General features: G+C 47.2%; 1 protein-coding gene across 1 annotated transcript in view; it reads right to left on the bottom strand.

Annotated features, from left to right (window-relative positions):
- The window catches only part of dct (dopachrome tautomerase), a 43317-nt gene extending 20305 nt beyond the window's left edge, over nucleotides 1-23012 (bottom strand). Inside the window, exons 1-5 of the mRNA XM_070892653.1 lie at nucleotides 22730-23012; nucleotides 18386-18685; nucleotides 16092-16192; nucleotides 13975-14141; nucleotides 8509-8688 (exon numbers count right to left, since the gene is read on the bottom strand). Of these exons, the coding sequence (XP_070748754.1) occupies nucleotides 8509-8688; nucleotides 13975-14141; nucleotides 16092-16192; nucleotides 18386-18685; nucleotides 22730-23012 (1031 nt within the window). The remainder of the gene's footprint in view (nucleotides 1-8508; nucleotides 8689-13974; nucleotides 14142-16091; nucleotides 16193-18385; nucleotides 18686-22729) is intronic.
- Nucleotides 23013-23753: the final 741 nt, after the last annotated feature.

The following is a 23753-nucleotide window of genomic DNA, read 5'->3' as shown; positions in this document are numbered from 1 at the left end:
CACTACTGACTGAGCTGGCCGAGTCCTGGAGGACATAGCTGCCAGACTGAGCATGTGGCAGGTGGTGAGAGAACCAACATGAGGGAAAAGCCCACTCGAGTTGGACAGTGAGATTAGCCCCCTGCGGGCGTGCTGGGTGGGAGGTCCGGCGAGAGAATAGGATGGGACAGTCGGGATTGCTACTCGTGCGGAGGCAGCAACGAGTGCTTCGATGGGCCCTTCAGAGAATGCCGAGAGGCACAGAGGGAAGCTGCAGGATTGTCTCAGAGGGCGTCAAGCCTGGGACGGCAGCAGGAGAATACGAAGGTCGAAGAGTAATGAAGGTTGGGGTAAGGATCTGGGAGGTGCGTGAATCCCATCCGCCACAAATTAAAAGGCCAAAACCTGATGTTAAAAAGGCAGTTAAAGACCTCTCAACGAGCAGTTTAGTACCTCGATGAGGTTGCCCACCTCTCCCGAGCAGGTCCGTGACACACCTCGAAACGCGCCCGAGTTAAAGGCGGAAGTCGGAGGGATGATGGCGGGTTCCCAACGCGGTCAATTTCCGCGCTTTTAACTGCCGACCTACTCCCAAACTCATACGCTGGGCATTTGGAAAATTCTGCTCATCCCGTATCTGGGGTGGGGGGGCGGGGTGCAGGAGACCATTGAGACACATGTCCAGGAGCCTGTGGGAGGAAGTAGCGTCATAGGTAAATGCCAGGAATATAGCTCCAAGAGCATGGATCTGATGCAGGAAGAAGTTTAATGATCTAACACGGATTGTCAAGGTGAGTAGTTTAATCTTCAAATTGTAAATGCTACCAAAAGCATCACTAGCCTCATCCACTGCTCAATTCACCACACCCCCATCACCCACCTACCAACAATCTCCGTCAACCAGTACTCAACCCTTCAATTGAAATACTATATTTCACCCTCACACACTTAGCACTGTTGGATGCCTCACTCCCACAACTCACAGCTTGCACACACTGACATCAGTGTGATGCATGGTGAATTTTTGATATCGGTGCGATGCATGGTGAATTTTTGATATCGGTGCGATGCATGGTGAATTTTTGATATTGGTGCGATGCATGGTGAATTTTTGATATCGGTGCGATGCATGGTGAATTTGCCCTGAAGAACATGCTCAGAAATGCTCAGTTACTTGACAACAGCAAAACATGAAATGGTTAATGTGGCTCAGGGGAATGAGACAACTTTTAAAGCATTGGCACATACTCCAACGAGAAACTATCTAATTAATGAAACAATCAGGATAGAGTTAAACACACTGGTCGAGGGATTGAAATTGAAGTTGAAGTGGAGCGTTACATGGAATTTGGATTGAGACAATTGAAGACTTTCGAAAAATAAATTTCACAAGAATTATCCACAAGATGGATACGAGTAGAAGTGAGATATGGATAATCTTTTAATCCATAACTTGTTGATTAGCTGTTAAACTGTACTGTCACTCGAAATGATCGTAAGACTAAATTTAACTGTGACTATCATAATTGTGTTTTGTAAGTAACAGAGAATGGAAAAAGTTAGTACCAATCCAGTATGAGGTGGTTTTTAGAGATGCCTCCTGTGTTACGACTACTGAACTAGCATGCTCTACGGGTCTAATAGGACCTGCCCCATTAATAGCCCCAGTTTTTGCTTCACTCCACATGTGTTTGGGAGCAGGAAAACTGGAGAATAGATATTGAAATTGACAGCATGGGGACGACTCACTCTGGTCGGATATTGGGCTTAATATATCAGCACATCCTTAGGATTGTATTATTTCACACACTCTGGTAGTTCTCCAACTTGTAGTGATAGGGTGTTTGAAAAATGTACCCCGTGTAGCAAGACTTTGATGCATAAGCCAATTGTGTACACATGTCTGTGTAACCAGCACCAATATAAACGAGAAAGGTGGGGTAAGATCAGGAAAGATCGAAGAAACAGGTGGGGCGAAAATTCAAACACCGAAACAGTGAATTGAATTTGAGTAAGAGGTCGGAGGTTGCACCTCCCCTCAAACAAATGGACTGTAACAAAGGGGAACATTTTCATTTCTTAGTCTCCCTACTAACTAAGGCCAAAGTGGAGCTTAGGGAGCACACTTGTCCACTGTGCAGATAAATAAGAAAACCAAAGAGTTAAAAGAACAGGTAGAAAAACTGAGAAAAACAAAATGTTTGTTTAACAAGAGATTAAGTTTCAGTCCAAGATTACCATAGCAATTTCCAAAGCAGTTTGTTTGATTTGTTTAAATGTGATTGTGCCGGCTGTCTGCTATGTAATGTTCCTTGTGACAGCCTGGCTCTCATTATAGACTTGGTGGGGTGTTTGGAGAATCAGAGAACGGTTACAGAAGGCCATTCGGCCCATCAAGCCCATGTCAGCTCTCAGCTAGACCCGCCCATTCCCCGTAGCCCTACAAATCTTTTTCCTTCAGCTACTTATCTAACTCCCTTTTGAAAGATAAGATTGAGTCTGCCTCCACCACCCTTTCAGCCAGTACATTCCAGATCCCAACACTCGCTTACCTCGCCATTGACCCTTCCGCCAATGGGAACAGTTTCTCTCTATCCACTCTGTCCAGACTGTTATGTCTGTAATGTACTTATGAATGACTCCACGAGGCAATGTGTTGTACTCAAACTGTAGTGACCTTGGTCCTTTATTCGTAACTCCCGAGTGAGGCACAAACATGGTGGCTACCCTTTTATACAGCCCCTGCCACCAAGGCAGGAAACCCCGGTCTCCACCAGTTGCACCCTCTAGTGGTGCCAGCATAGTATATACACAGTGTAAACCTTATTGACAGTACATCAGGTAAACAAGTCTCCATCTTATGCAACTATACAGTGACTACACAGAGAGTATATCTATAGTCTGCATATATAACATCACTCTCCCACAAGTCCTTTGTGCCAATTATCTTTGCACTATGTGCTCTGGCTTAGCTCTCCCCAAACTTAAGTGCCAATAGCCCTTGCACTTTGGCTGTGCTTTGGCTTGGCCCTCTCCCTGTTAACCCCCAAGTCCTTTTGCCACAACGTTGGGTAGTGGTTACCAGTTTGGATGATTCGACAATGCAGTGGAGGTTCTAGTGGGTTCTGGGTGTGATCCATGTGTGTGTCCATGGCTACATACATCCATTTCCCCAACCCCCCCACCCCCAGCGAGATAATGCAGTTCGTTACATTAATATACAGGATCAGACACAGTGCAAGTACAGTTTGTATCATGACACCTTGGTTTAGTGACTTACATTCGTTACATTTTGCGGTCATGCGCCAGGATTGAGTGGATTGAATTCATGATTCAGCCATGGTCAGGACTGAGGTAGCAGTACATGTATGCGAGGACGCAGGTTCCAGAGCAACCGCACAGGGTCCTAGTCGTCTGATAGCGGTGCTGCGTCCCCTGCTAGCGGGGTGGGCTTGGTTCGCTCACCTAGCCAGGACTCAGGGCCTTTGCCATTGCCTAGTGGTGGGCAGAGCCACAGATGTGTGTGGTCTCCCTGTCCTCCTTTGAGGGCTGCAGAATCTTCTGCCTGCTCTCTCACGGTGTTGGGAACCTGGCTGTTGCAGGTCCCGTTTGGGGAACTCGTTGGTTCTGACCTTTTGCTCCCGGACATGGCCGAGGTAGCGACTGGGTCTGGGGGCTGCGCCATCTCCACCCGGGTGGTGGACAACGGCGGCCGACTGCGTGTACTGGCACCATTTTCGTTTCCAGGTCCGTGGCGAATAGTGCCATCAGGTGCCTACAGCGTGGGATAGACCTAGGGCAGGGTATCAGGATCAGTGCCTTCACCCTCCTGAGGTCGCTGGCCTACAACTTGTGGGGACACCTGGGACAGGACATCAGGATCAGCGCCTTTACCCTCCCGAATTCACTCGCTTGCTACTTTTGGGGACACTCTATTCCCGACACCTTGCAACAACATTTTGTTCTCAATCTTAATCGGTTCGTTACATTGATTGCCATGCATACACTGTCTCTTTAAGTTCAATTGGTTGCAGGTCTCCTTTAAGAGAAACCTGCTGGCTTTACCCCAATCAAATCCTTTGTTAGACACCACGTACTGGTCCCTCAGCATTGCACCTCGTGATATGGCCGCGACCATCTTTTTTTCCAGCCACACTGCTCCTCACTGCAGCAGGGACGCCATCTTGCCTCTGTCCTCGAGGTCGACTGCCTTGATCCTTCTCTCCCGCGATTCTGCCACAAAAGCTGGAAGAGTGCCTGTGAATTCGATCTTCCTCCCCAGGAGTCCTGCCACTGGAATCGGGAAGTTACTTTTAGGTCGTTCTGATCGGATCATTGCCTCGCAGTCATGATGGGCGGTCTGTGTCTCAGGAGCTGCACTGGTCTGTTCTCTGGTGCCTGTCCCAAGTGAAGGTGAGGTTTTGCTCTGCCTCTGAGCTTGGGGGACATCGATTGCTGGAGTGAAGAGGTCTTCCCATTTCCACTGGATCTTCCCCATCCACCTTCTTCCAAGTAGCGTTGGACCATCACCTGCAACAATCCACAGAGGTAACTTGTGCACCAAGCCATTATGGATTACACTTACATCCGCACGACCAAGGACTGGGATCAGCTCCTTGGTATAGGTGCGCAACTTTTCCTGTACTGGAACCAGCTCGGGTCGTTTTTCTTTCCATAGCCTCTCAAAGGCATCCTGGCTCATCACTGACTGGCTCACTCCCGTATCCACTTCCATGAAGACTGGAATGCCATTTATCTCGACTTCCATCTTCACTGGAGGACAATCGGTGGTGCAGGTATACACTCCATACACTTCTTCTTGGGACTGAGCTGCCTCTCTGGATTCAAAGTCATCTACTGACTCCTCTGCTAGACGGTGAGTCGTATTTCTTTTACACATACGCTGGAGGTGGCCCTTCGTGTTACAGGCTTTGCATACGAACTCAGCAAACTGACACTGGTGAACCCTATAGTTTCCTCCGCAATGCCAGCCTGGTGCTACTCGATTAGCACTCCTCGGCGGACTCTGAGTTCTGGAACCCTGAGGTCTGTGCTCTCTGCCCTGGGCAGAGCCATGTTCTACAGTCTTACCTGTGAAAGGCACCATTCTGTGTGCAGTACTTGCTGGGTTTGAGTCCACAGGATGAATAATTTGCTGGGTGCTGCAGGTCGAGGTCATGAACACCTGACTGATGCTGATGGCCTTCTGCAGGTTGACTGTGGTGTCGGCAGATAATAGCTTGTGAAGGAGGCCCTCGTGGCCAATTCCTGTAACGAAGATGTCTCACAATGCTTCGTTGAGGTGCATGCCAAAATCACACGGTGCCGCAAGTCTCCTGAGGTCGGCAGCATATTTTGCAATCTCCTGGCCCTCAGGTCTGCGGTGAGTGTAGAATCTGTGCCTGGCCGTGAAGATGCTCTCTCTTGGTGTTAGTTGGTCGTGAATTACTTCAGTCAGCTCATCGTATGTCTTATCCTTGGCCTTCGTGGGCACCAGCAAGTCCCTGACGAGGCGGTAGACCTCGGGCCCACAACTGGTCAGCACTATGACCTTGCGCTTCTCCGCCAATGTGTCCATCTCCCCTGCCAGTTCGTTTGCCACGAAACATTGTTTGAGGCTTTCTGTGAAGGCATCCCAATCATCACCCTCTGCAAAGTCTTTTAGTGTGCCAAAGGTAGCCATAATCACGTGAAAGTCCGTATTCTCGTCGCCGGTTGTTATGTCTGTAATGTACTTATGAATGACTCCACGAGGCAATGTGTTGTACTCTAACTGTAGTGACCTTGGTCCTTTATTTGTAATTCCAGAGTGAGGCAGCCCCATGGTGGCTACCCTTTTGTACAGACCCTGCCACTAGAGCAGGAAACCCCGGTCTCCACCAGTTGCACCCTCCAGTGGTGTCAGCATAGTATATACACAGTGTAAACCTTATTGACAGTACATCAGATAAACAAGTCTCCATCTTATGCAACTATACAATGACTACACAGAGAGTATATCTAGAGTCTGCATATACAACACAGACCCCTTCATGTCTATCAAATCTCCTCTCAACCTTCTCTGCTCCAAGGAGAACAACCCCAGCTTCTCCAGTCTATCCACGTAACTGAAGTCCCTCATCCCTGGAACCATTCTCAGAATCTTTTCTGCACCCTCTCTAAGGCCTTCACATCCTTCCTAAAGTGCGGGGCCCAGAATTGGACACAATACTCCAGTTGAGGCCGAACCAGTGTTTTATAAACGTTCATCATCATTTCCACACTTTTGTACTCTATGCCTCTATTTATGAAGCCCAGGATCCTGTAAGCTTTTTTAACTGCTTTCTCAACCTGCCCTGCCACCTTCAACGATTTGTGCCCATATACCCCCAGGTCTCTCTGTTCATGCATCCCCTTTAGGATTGTACCCTTTAGTTTATATTGTCTCTCCTCGTTTGTTCTATCAAAATGTATCACTTCGCACTTTTCTGTGAAAAATGTCATCTGCCCCGTGTCCACCCATTCCACCAACCTGTCTAGGTCTTCATGAAGTCTATCCCTCTCCTCCTCACTGTTCACTACACTTCCACTTTTTGTGTCATCTGCAAATGTTGAAGTTGTGCCCTGTATATCCATGTGCAAGTCATTAATATATGTCAAGAAAAGCAGTGGTCCCAGTACCGACCCCTGGGGAACACCACTGTATACACTAAGGGATCATGAAGTACTCGCAGGTTAGTTTCTGGTGCAATTGTATGCATTTTTGGAGGGTTCTTATACTTAGCTAAAGTTCAAGGAATGATCTGGCTGGTCTTGCAGTACTTTTGTGGCATTTAAAATATTGCGCTGCAATACTTAGCTTCCAGACATGGGTGGCCTGGTGGGACTTCCTCTGGGAAATGAACATCACTGGGAGAATGTGGGATCCTGGGTTTCAAGAAGAGAGGAGGTTATGATGAACCTGTATAAAACACTGGTTCGGCCCCAACTGGAGTATTGTGTCCAATTCTGGGCACCGCACTTCAGGAAGGATGTGAAGGCCTTAGAGAGGGTGCAGAAAAGATTTACGAGAATGGTTCCAGGGATGAGGGACTTCAGTTACGTGGATAGACTGGAGAAGCTGGGGCTGTTCTCATTGGAGCAGAGGAGATTTAATGAGGGATCTGGACAGAGTAGATAGAGAGAAACTGTTCCCATTGGCGGATGGGGCGAGAACCAGAGGACACAGATTTAAGGTGATTGGCAAAAGAACCAAAGGCGACAGGAGGGAAACCGTTTTACGCAGCGAGTGGTTAGGATCTGGAATGCGCTGCCTGAGAGGGAGGTGGAGGCAGACTCAATCGCTGCTTTCAAAAGGGAATTGGATAAGTATCTGAAGGAAAAGAATTTGCAGGGGAAAGGGCGGGGGAGTGGGACTGGCTGAGCTGCTTTTGCAGAGAGCCAGCACGGGCTTGACAGGCCGAATGGCCTCCTACTGTGCTGTAACCGTTCCATGATTCTATGAATAGTACTGTTGGGGGGTCCTTCATTCTCCTTAATGTCATGTTCAGCTGTGTGAGGTGGGCTGGAGAGTGGTGGCATCAAATAGGCATTGCGCATTGATTTGCACCATGGTCCTGCTGCTCTGCTGCTGCCGGCCGTCGCTAGACATGCACGCACAAACTGCTAAACAAAGATGGCATCCGACGCACTTGTTTTTATCGTCGTTCCTGGGATGGGGGCGTCACTGGCCAGGCCGGCATTTATTGCCCGTCCCTAATTGCCCCTTGAGAAGGTGATGGTGAGCCGCCTTCTTGAACCGCTGCAGTCCGTGTGGTGAAGGTGCTCCCACAGTGCTGTTAGGGAGGGAATTCCAGGATTTTGACCCAGCGACTATGGAGGAACGGCCGATATATTTCCAAGTCGGGATGGTGTGTGACTTGGAGGGGAACGTGGAGGTGGTGGTGTTCCCATGCGCCTGCTGCCCTTGTCCTTCTAGGTAGAAGCCACGGGTTTGGGAGGTGCTGCCGAAGAAGCCTTGGCGAGTTGCTGCAGTGCATCTTGTAGATGGTACACACTGCAGCCAGGGGGCGCCGGTGGTGGAGGGAGTGAGTGTTGAAGGTGGTGGATGGGGGGCCGATCAAGTGGCTGCTTTTCCCTGGATGGTAACGAGCTTGTTGAGTGTTGTTGGAGCTGCACTCATCCAGGCAAGTGGAGAGTATTCCAATACACTCCTGACTTATGTCTTGTAGATGGTGGAAAGGCTTTGGGGTGTCACGAGGTGCGACACTTCACGTCAGAACTGTGCATGCGCATCTCGGCGTCTGGTTTGGCACCTAAACAATGGGCGCTCCCTGGCCCAATTTAACCCCCGGACATGTTCAGAGCTCACATTTGCCTGGAATGTCTGTGGGCATTCTCTGGATCATCATTTAGTGAGGTGCATGATAAACTCTGGAGCACCTTCAGCTTTCCTTAAACATTGCTATTTCCATAAAGTTCCTTCATTAAGTATTATAAAACAAATTAACACTAATTTTCCTCTTGAAGTGCAAGTTTAAACATACTTACCTGAAGCTGAAGCTGGAATTGCGGAAATAAGGCGGGGTATCAAATTCTTTCATCGACATGCACCGACGGAGGTCCTCGCTGGTTGGCAGCCTTACATTACCCTTTTCAATGAAGCCTCTCCTGATTGGACCTTCATTTGTTCCATTGCAGAGAGTGACCAAGCGGTTATAATCATCCAAACTACAAATTTTACAGGAAAATCACAATAAAATTCAATATTAAAAATTATAATGGCAATGAGACAATCTTTACATCAGTGTTGGTTAGAACATCGTGCCAGTATCACAGGCTTGACTCCCTCCTAGGCAAGCCTGCAGCTTCCCTCTGGGCCTCTCTTGGCATTCTTCGAAGGGCCCACCGTGGAATTCATCGCCGTCTCCTCACCAGCAGTAACCCCAACTGTCCCATCCTACTCTCCCACCAACCTGCCCGCCCAGCTTGTCCAGGGAGGGCTAACCTTGCCAATCTCCTCCCCGTGCAACTCATCCCTCCAAGCAATGACCCTGTGCATTCTGGCAGTAGATCAGACATCACGGATAATCTCAAAATCTCCTTGCAGAATGTCCGTTCACTTGCGAACAAGGCCCTTGCCATCCATGACCTTATTGTGGATGACTGCATTGAGATCATGGCACAAACGGAAACTTGGCTGAGGGATAATGATACACTACCTTTAATCGAAGCGTCCCCTCCCGGTTATACCTTCCACCACTTGTCCCGCCCAGACCACCGTGGTGGCAGTATAGCTCTCATCACCGAATCATACCTTGGTCTGTCCCCCACTCCTCCAGCACTTTCTCGCCACATTCCATCCCTCATTCAAAATTCTCGTTCGCGACTGCCCACCCAAGTATGATAAAAATGTTATCACGGATATATCCTCACTGCTTTCCTCCCTCAGCCACTGTACCAAACGACTTCTCATCCTCGGTGACTTCAACCGTCATCTCAATTCATCATGCTCTCTCCCCTCAGAGTTCACTACCCTCCTGTCCTCCTTTAATCTCTCCCTCCATGTAAACTCAAGATTAGTGAAGACAAATGTAGGTCCTTTGCAGTCAGAATCAGGTGAATTTATAATGGGGAACAAAGAAATGGCAGAGCAATTGAACAAATACTTTGGTTCTATCTTCACTAAGGAAGACACAAATAACCTTCCGGAAATACTAGGGGACCGAGGGTCTAGCAAGAAGGAGAAACTAAAGGAAATCCTTATTAGTCAGCAAATTGTGTTAGGGAAATTGATGAGAGTGAAGGCCGATAAATCCCCAGGGCCTGATAGTCTGCATCCCAGAATACTTAAGGAAGTGGCCCTAGAAATAGTGGATGCATTGGTGGTCATTTTCCAACATTCTATATAGAGTCTGGATCAGTTCCTATGGACTGGAGGGTAGCTAATGTAACACCACTTTTTATAAAAGGAGGGAAGAGAGAAAACAGAGAATTATAGACCGGTCAGCCTGACATCGATAGTGGGGAAAATGTTGGAATCAATTATTAAAGATGTAATAGCAGTGCATTTGGAAAGCAGTGACAGGATCGGTCCAAGTCAGCATGGATTTATGAAAGGGAAATCATGCTTGACAAATCTAGAATTTTTTGAGGATGTAACTAGTAGAGTGGACAAGCGGGAGCCAGTGGATGTGGTGTATTTAGACTTTCAAAAGGCTTTTGACAAGGTCCTACACAAGAGATTAGTGTGCAAAATTAAAGCACATGGTATTGGGGGTAATGTACTAACGTGGATAGAGAACTGGTTGGCAGACAGGAAGCAGAAAGTAGGGATAAACGGATCCTTTTCAAAATGGCAGGCAGTGACTAGTGGGGTACGGCAGGGCTCAGTGCTGGGACCCCAGCTATTTACAATATACATTCATGATTTAGACGAAGGAATTGAATGTAATATCTCCAAGTTCGCAGGTGACACTAAGCTGGGAGGCAGTGTGAACTCTGAGGAGGATGCTAAGAGTCTGCAGGGTGACTTGGACCCTGTGAGTGGGCAAATACATGGCAGATGCAGTATAATGTAGATAAATGTAAGGTTATCCACTTTGGTGGCAAAAACAGGAAGGCAGATTATTATCTGAATGGTGACAGATTAGGAAAAGGGGAGGTGCAACGAGACCTGGGTGTCATGGTACATCAGTCATTGAAAGTTGGCATACAGGTACAGCAGACGGTGAAGCAGGCAAATGGCATGTTGGCCTTTATAGCAAAAGGATTTGAGTATCGGAGCAGGGAGGTCTTACTAAAGTTGTACAGGGCCTTGGTGAGGCCACACCTTGAATATTGTGTACAGCTTTAGTCTAATCTGAGGAAGGACATTCTTGCTATTGAAGGAGTGCAGCGAAGGTTCACCAGGCTGATTCCCGGGATGGCAGGACTGACATATGAAGAAAGACTGGATCGACTAGGCTTATATTCACTGGAATTTAGAAGAATGAGAGGGGATCTCATAGAAACATATAAAATTCTGACGGGACTGGACAGGTTAGATGCAGGAAGAATGTTCCCGATGTTGGGGAAGTCTAGAACCAGGGGTCACAGTCTCAGGATAAGGGGCAAGTCATTTAGGACCGAGATGAGGAAAAACTTCTTCACTCAGAGTTGTGAACCTGTGGAATTCTCTACCACAGAAAATTGTTGAGGCCAGTTCGTTAGATATATTCAAAAGGGAGTTAGATGTGGCCCTTACGGCTAAAGGGATCAAGGGGTATGGAGAGAAAGCAGGAATGGGGTACTGAGGGAATGATCAGCCATGATCATATTGAATGGTGGTGCAGGCTCAAAGGGCCGAATGGCCTACTCCCGCACCTATTTTCTATGTTTCTATGTTTCTAAACTCCTCAACCCATATTCACGGCTACCTCCTAGACCTTGCCATCTCTCGTGGCCTCACTATTCCAGGAACATTCTATTGCAAAGATAACCCCCGGCTACTATTCTCTACTGCTAACTGTCTCCTTAAACCCCTCTCCCCTGTCTCCACCACACTCATCTTCAACAACAAGTCTGAGGAGCTCATGGACTTCTTTGTCTCAAAGATTGAGACCATGCGATCAGCTGCCTCTGCGAGTTCCCTTCCTTCCCCGAGCCCACAGGGCCAAACTTCATCTGAGGCTCCCACCTGCCCTCGCCCTAAATTCACATCTTTCTCTCGTTTCTCTTTGATCTCCCCTCTGGACCTCTCCAAGCTCATCCTTTCCATGAGGCCCACTTCCTGCTCCCTTGACCCTATTCTCAAACTGCTGACCACACAACTTCCTTTTCTGGCTCCCATGTTAGCTGATATTATTAACGGTTCTCTGTCCTCAGGTCCTGTTCTCCTCTCCTTCAAATCTGCCGTCATCACCCCCCTCCTCAAAAAAACAACCCTTGACCCCACTTGGCTTGCTAGCTACCGTCCCATCTCCAACCTCCCTTTCCTGTCCCATGTACTTGAACGTGTTGTCACCTCACAAATCCGAGATCAACTTTCCCTGAACTCAATGTTTGAATCCCTTCAATCCGGTTCCCGCCCCTGCCACAGTACCCAAACCGCTCTCATCAATGTCACAGTCACAAAGGATGTCATTTGTGACTAAGGTTTATCTATCCCTCCTCGTCCTCCTGGACCTGTCTGCAGCCTTTGACACGGCAACCACTCCATCCTCCTCCAACGCCTCTCCACCATCGTCCAGCTGGGTGGGACTGCACTCGCCTGGTTCCATTCTTATCTATCTAATCGTAGCCCGAGAATCTCCTGCAATGACTTCTCTTCCCGTCCCTGCATCGTTCCACATGTACACTGACAACACCCAGCTCTACCTCACCACCACTTCTCTCGACCCCTCCATGGTCTCGAAATTGTCAGACTGCTTGTCCAACATCCAGTACTGGATGAGCAGAAATTTTCTCCAATTAAATATTGGAAGACCGAAGCCATTAACTTTGGTCCCCGCCACAAACTGCGTTCCCTAACCACCGACTCCATCCCTCTCCCGAGCATCAATCTGAGGATGAACCAGACTGTTCACAACCTAGGTGACATATTTGACCCTGAAATAAGCTTCCGGCCACATATCCGCAGCATAACTAAAACCGCCTTTTTCTACCTCCGTAACATTGCCCGCCTCCGCCTTAGCTCTTCTGCTGCTGAAACCCTCATTCATGCCTTTGTTACCTCTAGACTTGACTATTCCAACTCACTCCTGGCCGGCCTTCCACATTCTACCTACGTAAACTTGAGGTCATCCAAAACTCAGCTGCCTATGTCCTAACTCTCACCAAGTCCCGCTCACCCATCATCCCCTGTGCTTTCTGACCTACATTGGCTCCCGTTAAACAATGCTTCGATTTCAAAATTCTCATCCTGGTTTACAAATCCCTCCATGGCCTCACCCCTCCCTATCTCTGTAATCTCCTCCAACCCCACAACCCCACGAGATGTCTGCGCTCCTCTAATTCTGCCCTCTTGAACATCCCTGATTATAATCACTCAACCATCGGTGTCTGTGCCTTCAGCTGCCTGGGCCCCAAGCTCTGGAACTCCCTCCCTAAACCTCTCCGCCTCTCTACCTCTCTTTCCTCCTTTAATACATTCCTTAAAACCGACCTCTTTAAATAAGCTTTTGGTCATCTGCCTTAATTTTTTCTTTTGTGTCTTGGTGTCAAATGTATCTGTTTTGTCTTGTAATAGTGTGAAGCACCTTGGGACACTTTACTATGTTAAAGGCGCTATATAAATACACGTTATTATTATTATAGAACAGCCATGTGGTCCAGAGCATTAATCTTTTTAGGGACATCAATGTCAAATAAGAAGGCGACAGACTGAGAAGAGGATAAATCTAGATTTTTCTTTGGTTATAATATCTAATCTACAGAGCTAGTCACTTTTGATTTAATTGGTTTTGAATCGAACTCAAAGGCAATTGACTCGCATTATTTCACTAAGTGACTGAATCCATTTGTTAATTACAATAATCGCTGCATAGTTTGAAAAGTGATGCTTTGAAGGAAGTTACAAATGTCAGTCCCACTGGGGAGCTGTGCTGGAAAGGGGCATGAATCAGAGAATCGGTAATACAGGGTCGCAGTACTATCTCGCACCCCCACTCCCTTACAGCATAGCTCCACAATGGGAGCCCAGGATCTGTGCATTACCCCTAGCACATGAATTTGGTCTGGCTGGGAAGCTATGTGAACAATTGGGTTCATAGAACAAGTCTGCATTCCATTCACGCTGGGATTATGGATGGAAGAAATAAATAGCTTCAGAAAGACAATCAAGCAAACAAATATTCTGAATGATAATGGACTTACAAACAACTTGCATTTATAAAGTGCTTTTCACAACCTCAGGACAACCCAAAGTACTTTGACTACATTTCAAAAGTACTTCATTTTGTGTAATGTTATCAGGTAGGATTTGTATTCATGTTTAATTCAGAACTCAAAGGCAATCTGTAATATTTAATCACGAACCTGTTGCATACAATCTGCCACCGAGAGAACCTGGAGCTCTGATTTATTAATGCTGGTTCATCAAGGCGCATCGATCCCAACAAAGAATCTGTGCACACATCACAGTCATTTCTTCCTGTGGCAAAATTCCAGTACGGAAGTGCAAATGATGCATTTCCGATGAGTTTCTGAGAGAGAGAGAACTTGGATTACATTTCAGTGTTGAAAATATTCAGTTGGTCCACTCAAATGTGCAGAATAATGAGTGGTTCAGTGGTATAGCATATTTGTGTTGAAGCATATTATACCATGAAATGATAGGAGATAACCTCTTTAAAAAGGGGCCAATTTTCATCAAGGCCCCCGCCCGCCCAAGTGCCGCCCAAAATGCCGCTGATGACCGGTGAGGTACCGGACGGTACTTTGGGCGGGATATTCATGGCCGAGGTCCCTCGAAGGCCGGCAGGCAGCAAATGGACGATGTACGGCGCTAATCTGGACGGCAGCCGGCGGGAGCTCTCACTCTCGGCGGGAGCTCTCACTCTCGGCGGCAGAGGCGCTTGCCGCCGAGGATGGAGTTGGGCCCACGGAGGGTCGAAGACCTGCAAATAAAAATCACCAATAAAAAAATACAAGAACTATCGGAAGACCTCCAGGGGACCCCAGGCAGGTAAGTCGCTGTGGAAAAAATGTTTTAAAATGTTCACTTACCTTTTTTGCAGGTTTTTCAGACTCACCGTCAGGGACAGACCGGCCTCCAGCCAGCGGCCCCCGCCCCCGTTCTCCCGCCGACTCCCACCCGCAGGAATCTGGGAGCTCAGCGGGCGGGAGCTCAGTTGCGCCACTCAGCCGTCCGCTGACGTCAGCGGGCGGTTCCCGGTGGCTCTCCCCTCCCGCCTGCTTCATCCCACCTCGAAAGTGGCACTGGGCAGTTCTGCAGGAGGAACGTCGGCGCCAGCGGGCAGCAGAGGGTGGCAGTGGGTGGCAGTGGACGGCAGCAGGTGGCAGTGGATGGCAGCGGGGTGCCAGCGGGCAGCAGAGTGTGGCAGTGGGGTGCCAGCAGGCGGCAGTGGGTGGCAGTGGGTGGCCAGTGGGTGGCAGTGGACGACAGCGGGTGGCAGTGGACGACAGTGGGGTGCCAGCGGGCAGCAGAGGGTGGCAGTGGGGTGCCAGCGGGCGGCAGTGGGTGGCAGTGGGTGGCCAGTGGACGGCAGTGGGGTGCCAGCGGGTGGCAGTGGGGTTCCAGCGGGTGGCAGTGGGGTGCCAGCGGGCGGCAGTGGGGTGCCAGCGGGCAGCAGTGGGGTGCCAGCGGGTGGCAGTGGGGTGCCAGCGGGCGGCAGCGGGTGGCAGTGGGGTGCCAGCGGGCGGCAGTGGGTGGCAGTGGGGTGCCAGCGGGCAGCAGTGGGGTGGCAGCGGGCAGCAGTGGGGTGCCAGTGGGCGGCAGTGGGGTGAGAATTTCAGCCCCTTTGTCTGCAGTCACCCACACAGCAAATTCCCGACCTCAGTTGGGCCAATATGATGAAGTCATAGAGACTGGATCAAAAGGAATGTGAATACTTTAGAGGAGCATCTTCACCACAGCTGGCCAAGACTGACTTAATTACAAAACATTCTCTTCAACCAAACTGAAACGGTATTTGGATGAAAGTAAGGAGAAAATTGGTCACAAGAGCAACATTAATTATAAACGGTTTGGACTGGAGATACAAAATGGGGTATAACAAGAATCCCCAAAGAGGGAGGGAATTATAAATTGTAACACTCTTTTCTGTGCTCACTTTCTTTATTCCCCCAACTATGAAACCCATTTGTACATTAAAACTGTAGTGTATGTAGGCACCTTTAGTAATGACTCCACGAGGCAGGGTGTGATACTTAAACTGTGTAGACCTGTAGTCCTTTATTTGCAGCTCCTGAGTGAGGACAACAAGCTGTGAGTTCCTTTTTATACTGGGTTACCAGCAGTGTGCAGGCAATCCCTGGGTCTCCAGCAGCAGCACCCTCTGGTGTACAGGTAAGGTGTGTACAGTATAAGGGTACATTCAGTGTGATATAACAGTGTTACAGACATCACACAGTAAACAGGCGTGCATACACAACAAAAACAACGCAGCATGATAATGAAAGCTGTGTCGAACCTGCAAATCCCTCTCCAGCAACATTAAATGGTACCGATGCCAGGTTAGGAAAGCGGGGCCTTGGTGAGAAAAATCAATAGCTTTAAATGTACGGCCGGGTCCTGCAAGAATAAGGAAAAATGATGAAGAACTGTGTTACATTAAATTTATCAAATGAAAATGTGTAAATTATTATTGTGACTGGTACAGTCAATCCACAATTTGCCAGTTGTACCCGCAATTGTCATCAGGCTCAGAAAAATATTCTTCAACAAGAGCTTGGTGTATATATAAAAATGATAATTTTGACTTTTATGGTATGCTTTGCAAGGCCAATGCAAAGACTACCCCTTTACCATAAACATAATCTTGAAAGATCCTTGCTGAAGATGGATTTGACTTTATCTAGGGCATGTGAGAGAGCAAACTGTAACTGCATTCATTAGTTTTCAGTCATACTGCCAAAACTAGCCTTCGAAAATGGCAAATGTACTGTAAAAATAAACACAATGTTTTTAACGTGAGCCCACTTTAACAAAAACAATGCATGAAAGATGAAGGATTGAATTGAACAATAAGCAAAACTAATTTTGGATCTCTACAGAACCACAGATTTCCATGGTTGCTATTGGAGTTTATAACAGCTCTGGAATATTTTGAAACCATATATGCAAATTCTGGTTGTATGCTATCCCAACTGTAACATAACAATGTGGTTTCTTTTTCTACAAAGAGCTTTCTGTCGGGTTATATTCAACAAATATAACATTTAAATTGGATTTTATAATTGATAAAAAATCAGTTTTATTAACCAAGAAGGTTTTAACATCTCTATTCTAATAGCCATTAGTAAATGAAAGTACTCTGCAGATATACATTTGAAAACCTTAGATGGAAAAAGCAAGAATTACAAGAAGCACAAACCAATGTGACCCCTCCCGATAAGGTCTCTGACCGCCGGAAAGCGGGGGCCATGGGGCTGCGCGCAATGGTCGCCGACTCTCCGTGGAGGGGCCGCCATTTTAGAAACTGCCCTTCCTCAGGGTCAGAGCGGTGTCCAGGATCGCCCTGCCCGTTTTCCCGCTGCGGTGTGCATGTGCCAACCCCTTACCGTCTGGCGGGGAACCCTCGCGGAATTGTCCCTTTCCCGCATTGCCCCGTGGGAGTGCCCCCACCACCGGCCGGTGCCCCCGACAGCTTTTGCCATCGGTGACATGGCAGCTCTCTGTGACATGGCAGCTCAGCCGCCCCTAAATGGCAGGGCGCACTGCCGCGGCTGCCATGTTATTTTTTTTTTGTCGGCCGACTGTCGTCATGTCGGGCCGACAATTATGCTCCCGGGTTCGGCTGGGCCACCAACAGGCGACCCGGGACCCTCTCATGGGTGCCAGGCCGCTGGCCCGGCCCAAATCCTCCCTGGTGGCCCAGTGGGCTGAACTTAACAATATGCAGAGCTCGTAGCGAGCCTCCCCTTTAACTGAAGGGGAGAGACGTGACGCGTCAGTGCGGCGCGGCATGTCTGTGTTGCGCTGACATCATCAGTGATGATGTTGACTGGTCGGGGCAGTGGACCTGCTGCTAGGGCACCTCCGCCCCTCAGCCCCCACCCCGAGCCAAAAAAAGTCAAAGTGCCGAACATCCGCTGCAGAGAAAAACTTCACAAAACGGAGGGTGCAGCACGTTTCAGGCAGAGGGCAATTTCTGCCCCTTAATGCATTAATTTCTAATATGTCAAGTGTCTTCTAGCATCTAGCATGCACTTCCTGTATGGTCACACATAACTTTGCCATAAATGTTTTGCCATCACACCTTGCTGATTGGCCCAAAAGACGGTGACGACTGGGTCAACTGAATCTTTCAAGGCGGAGATTGATAGATTTTTGTTCGGTAAAGGGTATAAAGGGATACGGAGCAAAGGCAGGTAAATGGGGTTAAGGTACTGATCAGCCATGATCTAACTGAATGGCAGAGCAGGCTCGAGAGCTGAATGGCCTCCTTCTGTTCTTATGTTTGCAGAGAAGTACTTAGTGGCAAAAATAGTCTTTTCTGGAAAGGGTTAGAGAGAAGGTAAGCTTTAACTGTTACCAAGCAAACAAGAACAATGCAAATCCATTCACACCATAGGACAGTTATTGCCACAATACACCACCATGGGGAAGTGTGCTGGGCTGCAACTGGAAGATACAAATGAATTACTCATTTCACACTGTAGTTAAATTCTTACCAGGTTGACCTGAATATGAAATTGGACAGGAGCCCCAGAAACCAGGCTGCTCTTGGTAACCAATAAAACATAAAGAAAGAGTACAACTAACCGAGCAGTGTGTCTCTGGTCGAGTAGTAATGAAGCCACACAAAATAATTGTAAATGGTAACGTCTGCAACTTGTGGCTGCGTTCCGTTTGGCCCCAGCAAGCCCAGCCAGTGCTGGGTAGCAATGACATAGTCTGGGTGTATTGTAGTCTTGGCTTGATCCAATGCATCCAAGAACTGCTGCTGCTCCTTTGGGGTTAATGAAAGAATATTTTTTCTAATCACTGGTGGTTTTCTCAGGTCACAGTTGAGGCCAGTCCACCCAAATCTGCACTCGCCACAGTTGTACCCAGCAAAGTTTCCTATTTTAGTGAAGAGAAAAGTTTCACAAGTTACAGACAATGATCACTTTCATTAATAACAATATTGCAATTTTTTTGGACACATCATTACAGATCTCATTCAACTGGCAGGTCAAGGCACCATGGGACACTAAAGCTCACTAAATGCACAGCAACATTCCACCCAGTTAATGCAAGGCACGAAATTCATATGTTGTCTCTATGATTCCCAAACCTGGATAACTGCCTGTCCAGCAGAATCAACCCTTTACTTTCATTCTGTTGCAATAGAGAAAGAGAGAATTGCAATTATAAAGTGCCTTTCACGACCACCGGATATCTCAAAGCGCTATACAATCAAGGAACTACTTTTGGAGTGTGACACTAAACTGGGTGGCAGTGTAACCTGTGAGGAGGATGCTAAGAGGCTGCAGGGTGATTTGGACAGGTTAGGCGAGTGGGCAAATACATGGCAGATGCAGTATAATGTGGATAAATGTGAGGTTATCCATTTTGGAGGCAAAAACACGAAGGCAGAATATTATCTGAATGCGGCAGATTAGGAAAAGGGGAGGTGCAACGAGACCTGGGTGTCATGGTTCATCAGTCATTGAAGGTTGGCATGTAGGTACAGCAGGCGGTGAAGAAGGCAAATGGTATGTTGGCCTTCATAGCAAGGGTATTTGAGTATAGGATCAGGGATGGCTTACTGCAGTTGTACAGGGCCTTGGTGAGGCCTCACCTGGAATATTGTGTTCAGTTTTGGTCTCCTAATCTGAGGAAGGACGTTCTTGCTATTGAGGGAGTGCAGCGAAGGTTCACCAGACTGATTCCCGGGATGGCAGGACTGACATATGAGGAGAGACTGGATCGACTGGGCCTGTATTCACTGGAGTTTAGAAGGCTGAGAGGGGATCTCATAGAAACATATAAAATTCTGACGGGACTGGACAGGTTAGACACAGGAAGAATGTTCCTAATGTTGGGGGAAGTCCAGAACCAGGGGACACAGTCTAAGGATAAGGGGTAAGCTATTTAGGACTGAGATGAGGAGGAACTTCTTCACCCAGAGAGTTGTTAACCTGTGGAATTCCCTGCCACAGAGAGTTGTTGATGCCAGTTCATTGGATATATTCAAGAGGGAGTTAGATATGGCCCTTGCGGCTAAAGGAATCAAGGGGTATGGAGAGAAAGCAGGAACGGGGTACTGAGGGAATGATCAGCCATGATCTTATTGAATGGTGGTGCAGACTCGAAGGGCTGGATGGCCTACTCCTGCACCTATTTTCTATGTTTCTATGTTTCTAGTCACTGTTGTAATGTGGGAAACACGGCAACCAATTTGCACACAGCAAGCTCCCACAAACAGCAATGTGATAATGACCAGATAATCTGTTTTTTGTTATGTTGATTGAGGAATAAATATTGGCCAGGACACCGGGGATAACTCCCCTGCTCTTCCTACAAATAGTGCCATGGGATCTTTTACGTCCACTTGAGAGAGCAGACGGGGCCTCGGTTTAACGTCTGATCCGAAACACAGCACTTGTGACAGTGCAGCACTCCCTCAGTACTGCACTGGAGTGCCAGCCTAGATTTGTTGTGCTCAAATCAAAATGGAGTTCCTACAATGTGTACAAGAATCCTTTCTAACCCAATATGTAAAATGCCCAACAAGGGAGGATTCGCTATTGGATCTAGTAATGGGGAATGAAACAGAGCAAATAAGAGAAGCAAAAGTAGGGGAACATCTAGGTAATAGTGACCATAATATAATACGATTGAAGATGATAATTCAGAAGGACACAAATATGACAAAAACCAGGGTAATAGATTGAAGAAAAGCTGATTTTGAGGGGCTGAGAATAACACTTGGGAAAACAATATTGGCAAAAAAGATGTCGAACAGCAATGGGAAACATTTAAAACGGTGTTCAGAGTGCAGGAACAATATATTCCATGAAAAGGAAAGAACAAACTAAACACTAAATGACCCACAAGGGAATAATTGAGGGTAAGGAAAGAGGCATACATTAAGTGCATAGACAGCAGGGGAGTGCATGACAAGGGAGAATACAAAAAGATTAGGAGAGAATTAAAAAAAACAATTAGGAAAGCAAAGATTAACTATGAAATTAAATGATTAAGGAACATTAAACAATAGTAAAATATTTTACAGGCACATCAATAAAAATGGAAGGTTGGGATGGGAATAGGTCCATTAAGGGTAATGCCACAGGTAACGATAGAGATATGGCAGAAATATTAAATAATTATTTTGCTTCAGTATTTATCAGGGAGATAGAACAGGTGGACATGACATTGGATGATGAGATTAGTAATGAGATTAGTTCATTTAAATAAAAAGAGGGGATATAGTAAATAAACTAATCAAACTCAAAGAAGATAAAATCCCTGGTTACAGCCACACATTTTAAAAGAATCTAGGGAAGAAATAGCAGAGGTATTACTACACATATTTAATAATTTGTTAGAAAACGAGGACTGGTGGATAGCTAATGTAATACCTATACTTAAGGGGATAGAACATGTCCAGGGAATTACAGGCCAGTCACCTTAGCAACGGTGGGAGGAAAAATAATGGAATCCGTACTAAAAGGAAAAAAATAGAAGAACATCTAGAAACCAAAAATATAATAATGAATAGTCAGCATGGATTTCAAAAAGGAAAGGCTTGCTTGAAAAACCTAATTGAAATTTTTGAAAAGGTAACAGAGAGAGTAGACAAGGGTAATGCAGTAGATATCATTTATCTAGATTTTCAAAAGGCCTTCGATAAGATACCCCATAATAAACTGATGAACAAGGTCCCAAGAGAATGCGGAGTCAGGGGACAAGTAGCAGAATGGGTCACTAGCTGGCTTCAAGACAGAAAGCAGAGAGATGGGGTAAAGGGTAGCTATTCACAGTGGCAGAAGGTGGGCAGTGGTGTTCCACAAGGATCAGTGCTGGGATCACTGTTGTTCACAATTTATATTAACCATTCAAAGTTTGGAATCAAAAACACAATTTCTAAATTTGCAGACAACACGTAATTGGGAGGTGTAGTTAATACAGAAAGGTAAAATGTGGCAAAACACAGGAAGACAATAATAAGCTTGCAGAATGGGTGTGTAATTGGCAAATGAATTGCAATATAGGAGATATAGATGGTGCATGGTATGAAGAATAAGGAGGCCAAATACTGTTTGAATAATAAGTCTGAATGGGGTAGAAGAGCAAAAGGACCTCAGGGTGCAGACACACAAATCACTGAAAGGTAAGACGCAGGTTAACCAGGCCATAAAAAACAAACTGGGGTGAATTTCTAAAGGGATAGAATTGAAAAGCAGGGAAGTGATGTGAAACTTGTATACAACCTTGGTTAGACCACACAGAAGTACTCTGTACAGTTCTGGCATCCATACTATTGAAAGGATGTAGAGGCATTAGAAAAGGTGGGGGGGAAAATTCACAAAGATGAGAGCAGAACTGAGAGGATATATTTCAGGATAGACTGAACAGGCTGGGGTTTTCCTCGAGAAAAGCGAAGGCTGCGAGGTGACCCGATAATGGTAAGTCTTTGATATGAAAGAGTTTGATAGGGTAGACGTGAAGAAAATGCTTCCACTTGTGGGAGAGTCCAGAACTAGGTGATAAACTTAAAAGTGTGATAAATAAATCCAATGGGGAATTCGGGAGAAATATCTTCACCGGAGGGCGGTAGGAACGTGGAATGTGCTACCATAAATAGTAATTGAGGCTTATAGCATAGATGCAGTTTGGGCGAACCTCGGTAGGCACATGAGGGAGAGTGGATTCGGAGAGAGGAGATGAAGCAGGGAGGTTCTACACAGCAACATAGAGCAGTTGGGCCGAATGGCCTGATTCTGTGCTGTACACTCCATCATGTAACCCAGTGTGATGAGAACAAGTACTGTACACTGTAGATTCAAACACATTTTACAGCCGGTAAGTAAAGCCACATTGACAGATGGAAGGGTTAATACACGGGTCAGTGCCACGACTTGTACACATACAGAAGAAGTGAGGAAGTCGGGTTACCCGTACACCTGCAGGTCCGATTGAAGAACTTGAGCGGCCACCTCTCCCGGTCATCGACGTTTCTCAGGGTGTAGGGTCCACTCCAAGGATGCTCGCTGACCTGCACATCAGCACATTTGCCCTGATTGGCCTCAGTGCCGCAGAGCATGGCCGGGTCAGAGCCCAGCGCTGGGCAGCATTGTTTGGAGAGCAGGGCAGAAACCGAGATACATGCACGGGGGAACTGGGCAGTGACCAGCGCGATCACCTCCACCGCCACCCACAGCCACACACACACACACATTGTCCCGAAACACAAGCAACTCACTGAGGCAGAGGCTCTCTGCACTGCACGCTTCAGTACAACTAAACCCTGGCGGTATGTGCGTACGCACGGCTCGCCAATAAAGCCTGACTGAGGCATGATTTACTCAATGCATCTCATGATATGCACATGACTTGTCACCCGTAACCTGCAGCAATGTTTCACCAAGCACAGAACCTTCTCACATTTCTGATAATCTTACACTGAAATTCTTAGGTGGGATTCATGCTCCATGCAAAACTTTCGTATTTGCTCAGATTTGTTCATAAGACTGGCAAAGCTCCATTTATTGTCCATCCCCAGTTGTCCCGAGAAGGTGGTGAAGGGCCTTGTGGCCACATTCCCACATTGTGCCCCCTGCCTCAGTCCATCCACTGATGAAACCCTCATCCTTTTGTTTCCTCCAGACTGGACTATTCCAATGCTTGCCTGCCATGCCACCCATCTTCCACCCTCAAGAAACTTAAGCTCATCCAAAACTCTGCTGCCCCATGTCCTAACTCGCACCGTGTCCCATTCACCCGTCACCCCTGTGCTCGCTGACCGACATTGGCTCCCGGTCCCGAACACCTCCATTTCAACATTTGCATTCTTGTGTTCGAATCCCTTCATGGGCTCACCCCTCCCTATCTCTGTAACCTCCTCCAGCCCCTACACCCCTCCCTATCTCTGTAACCTCCTCCAGCCCCTACACCCCTCACTATCTCTGTAACCTCCTCC

The sequence above is a fragment of the Pristiophorus japonicus genome, chromosome 10 (assembly GCF_044704955.1).
Source record: "Pristiophorus japonicus isolate sPriJap1 chromosome 10, sPriJap1.hap1, whole genome shotgun sequence".
Lineage (NCBI taxonomy): Eukaryota > Metazoa > Chordata > Chondrichthyes > Pristiophoridae > Pristiophorus > Pristiophorus japonicus.
The sequence above is the reverse complement of the archived record's forward strand: the minus strand, read 5'-3'. Positions and strand labels throughout refer to the sequence as shown.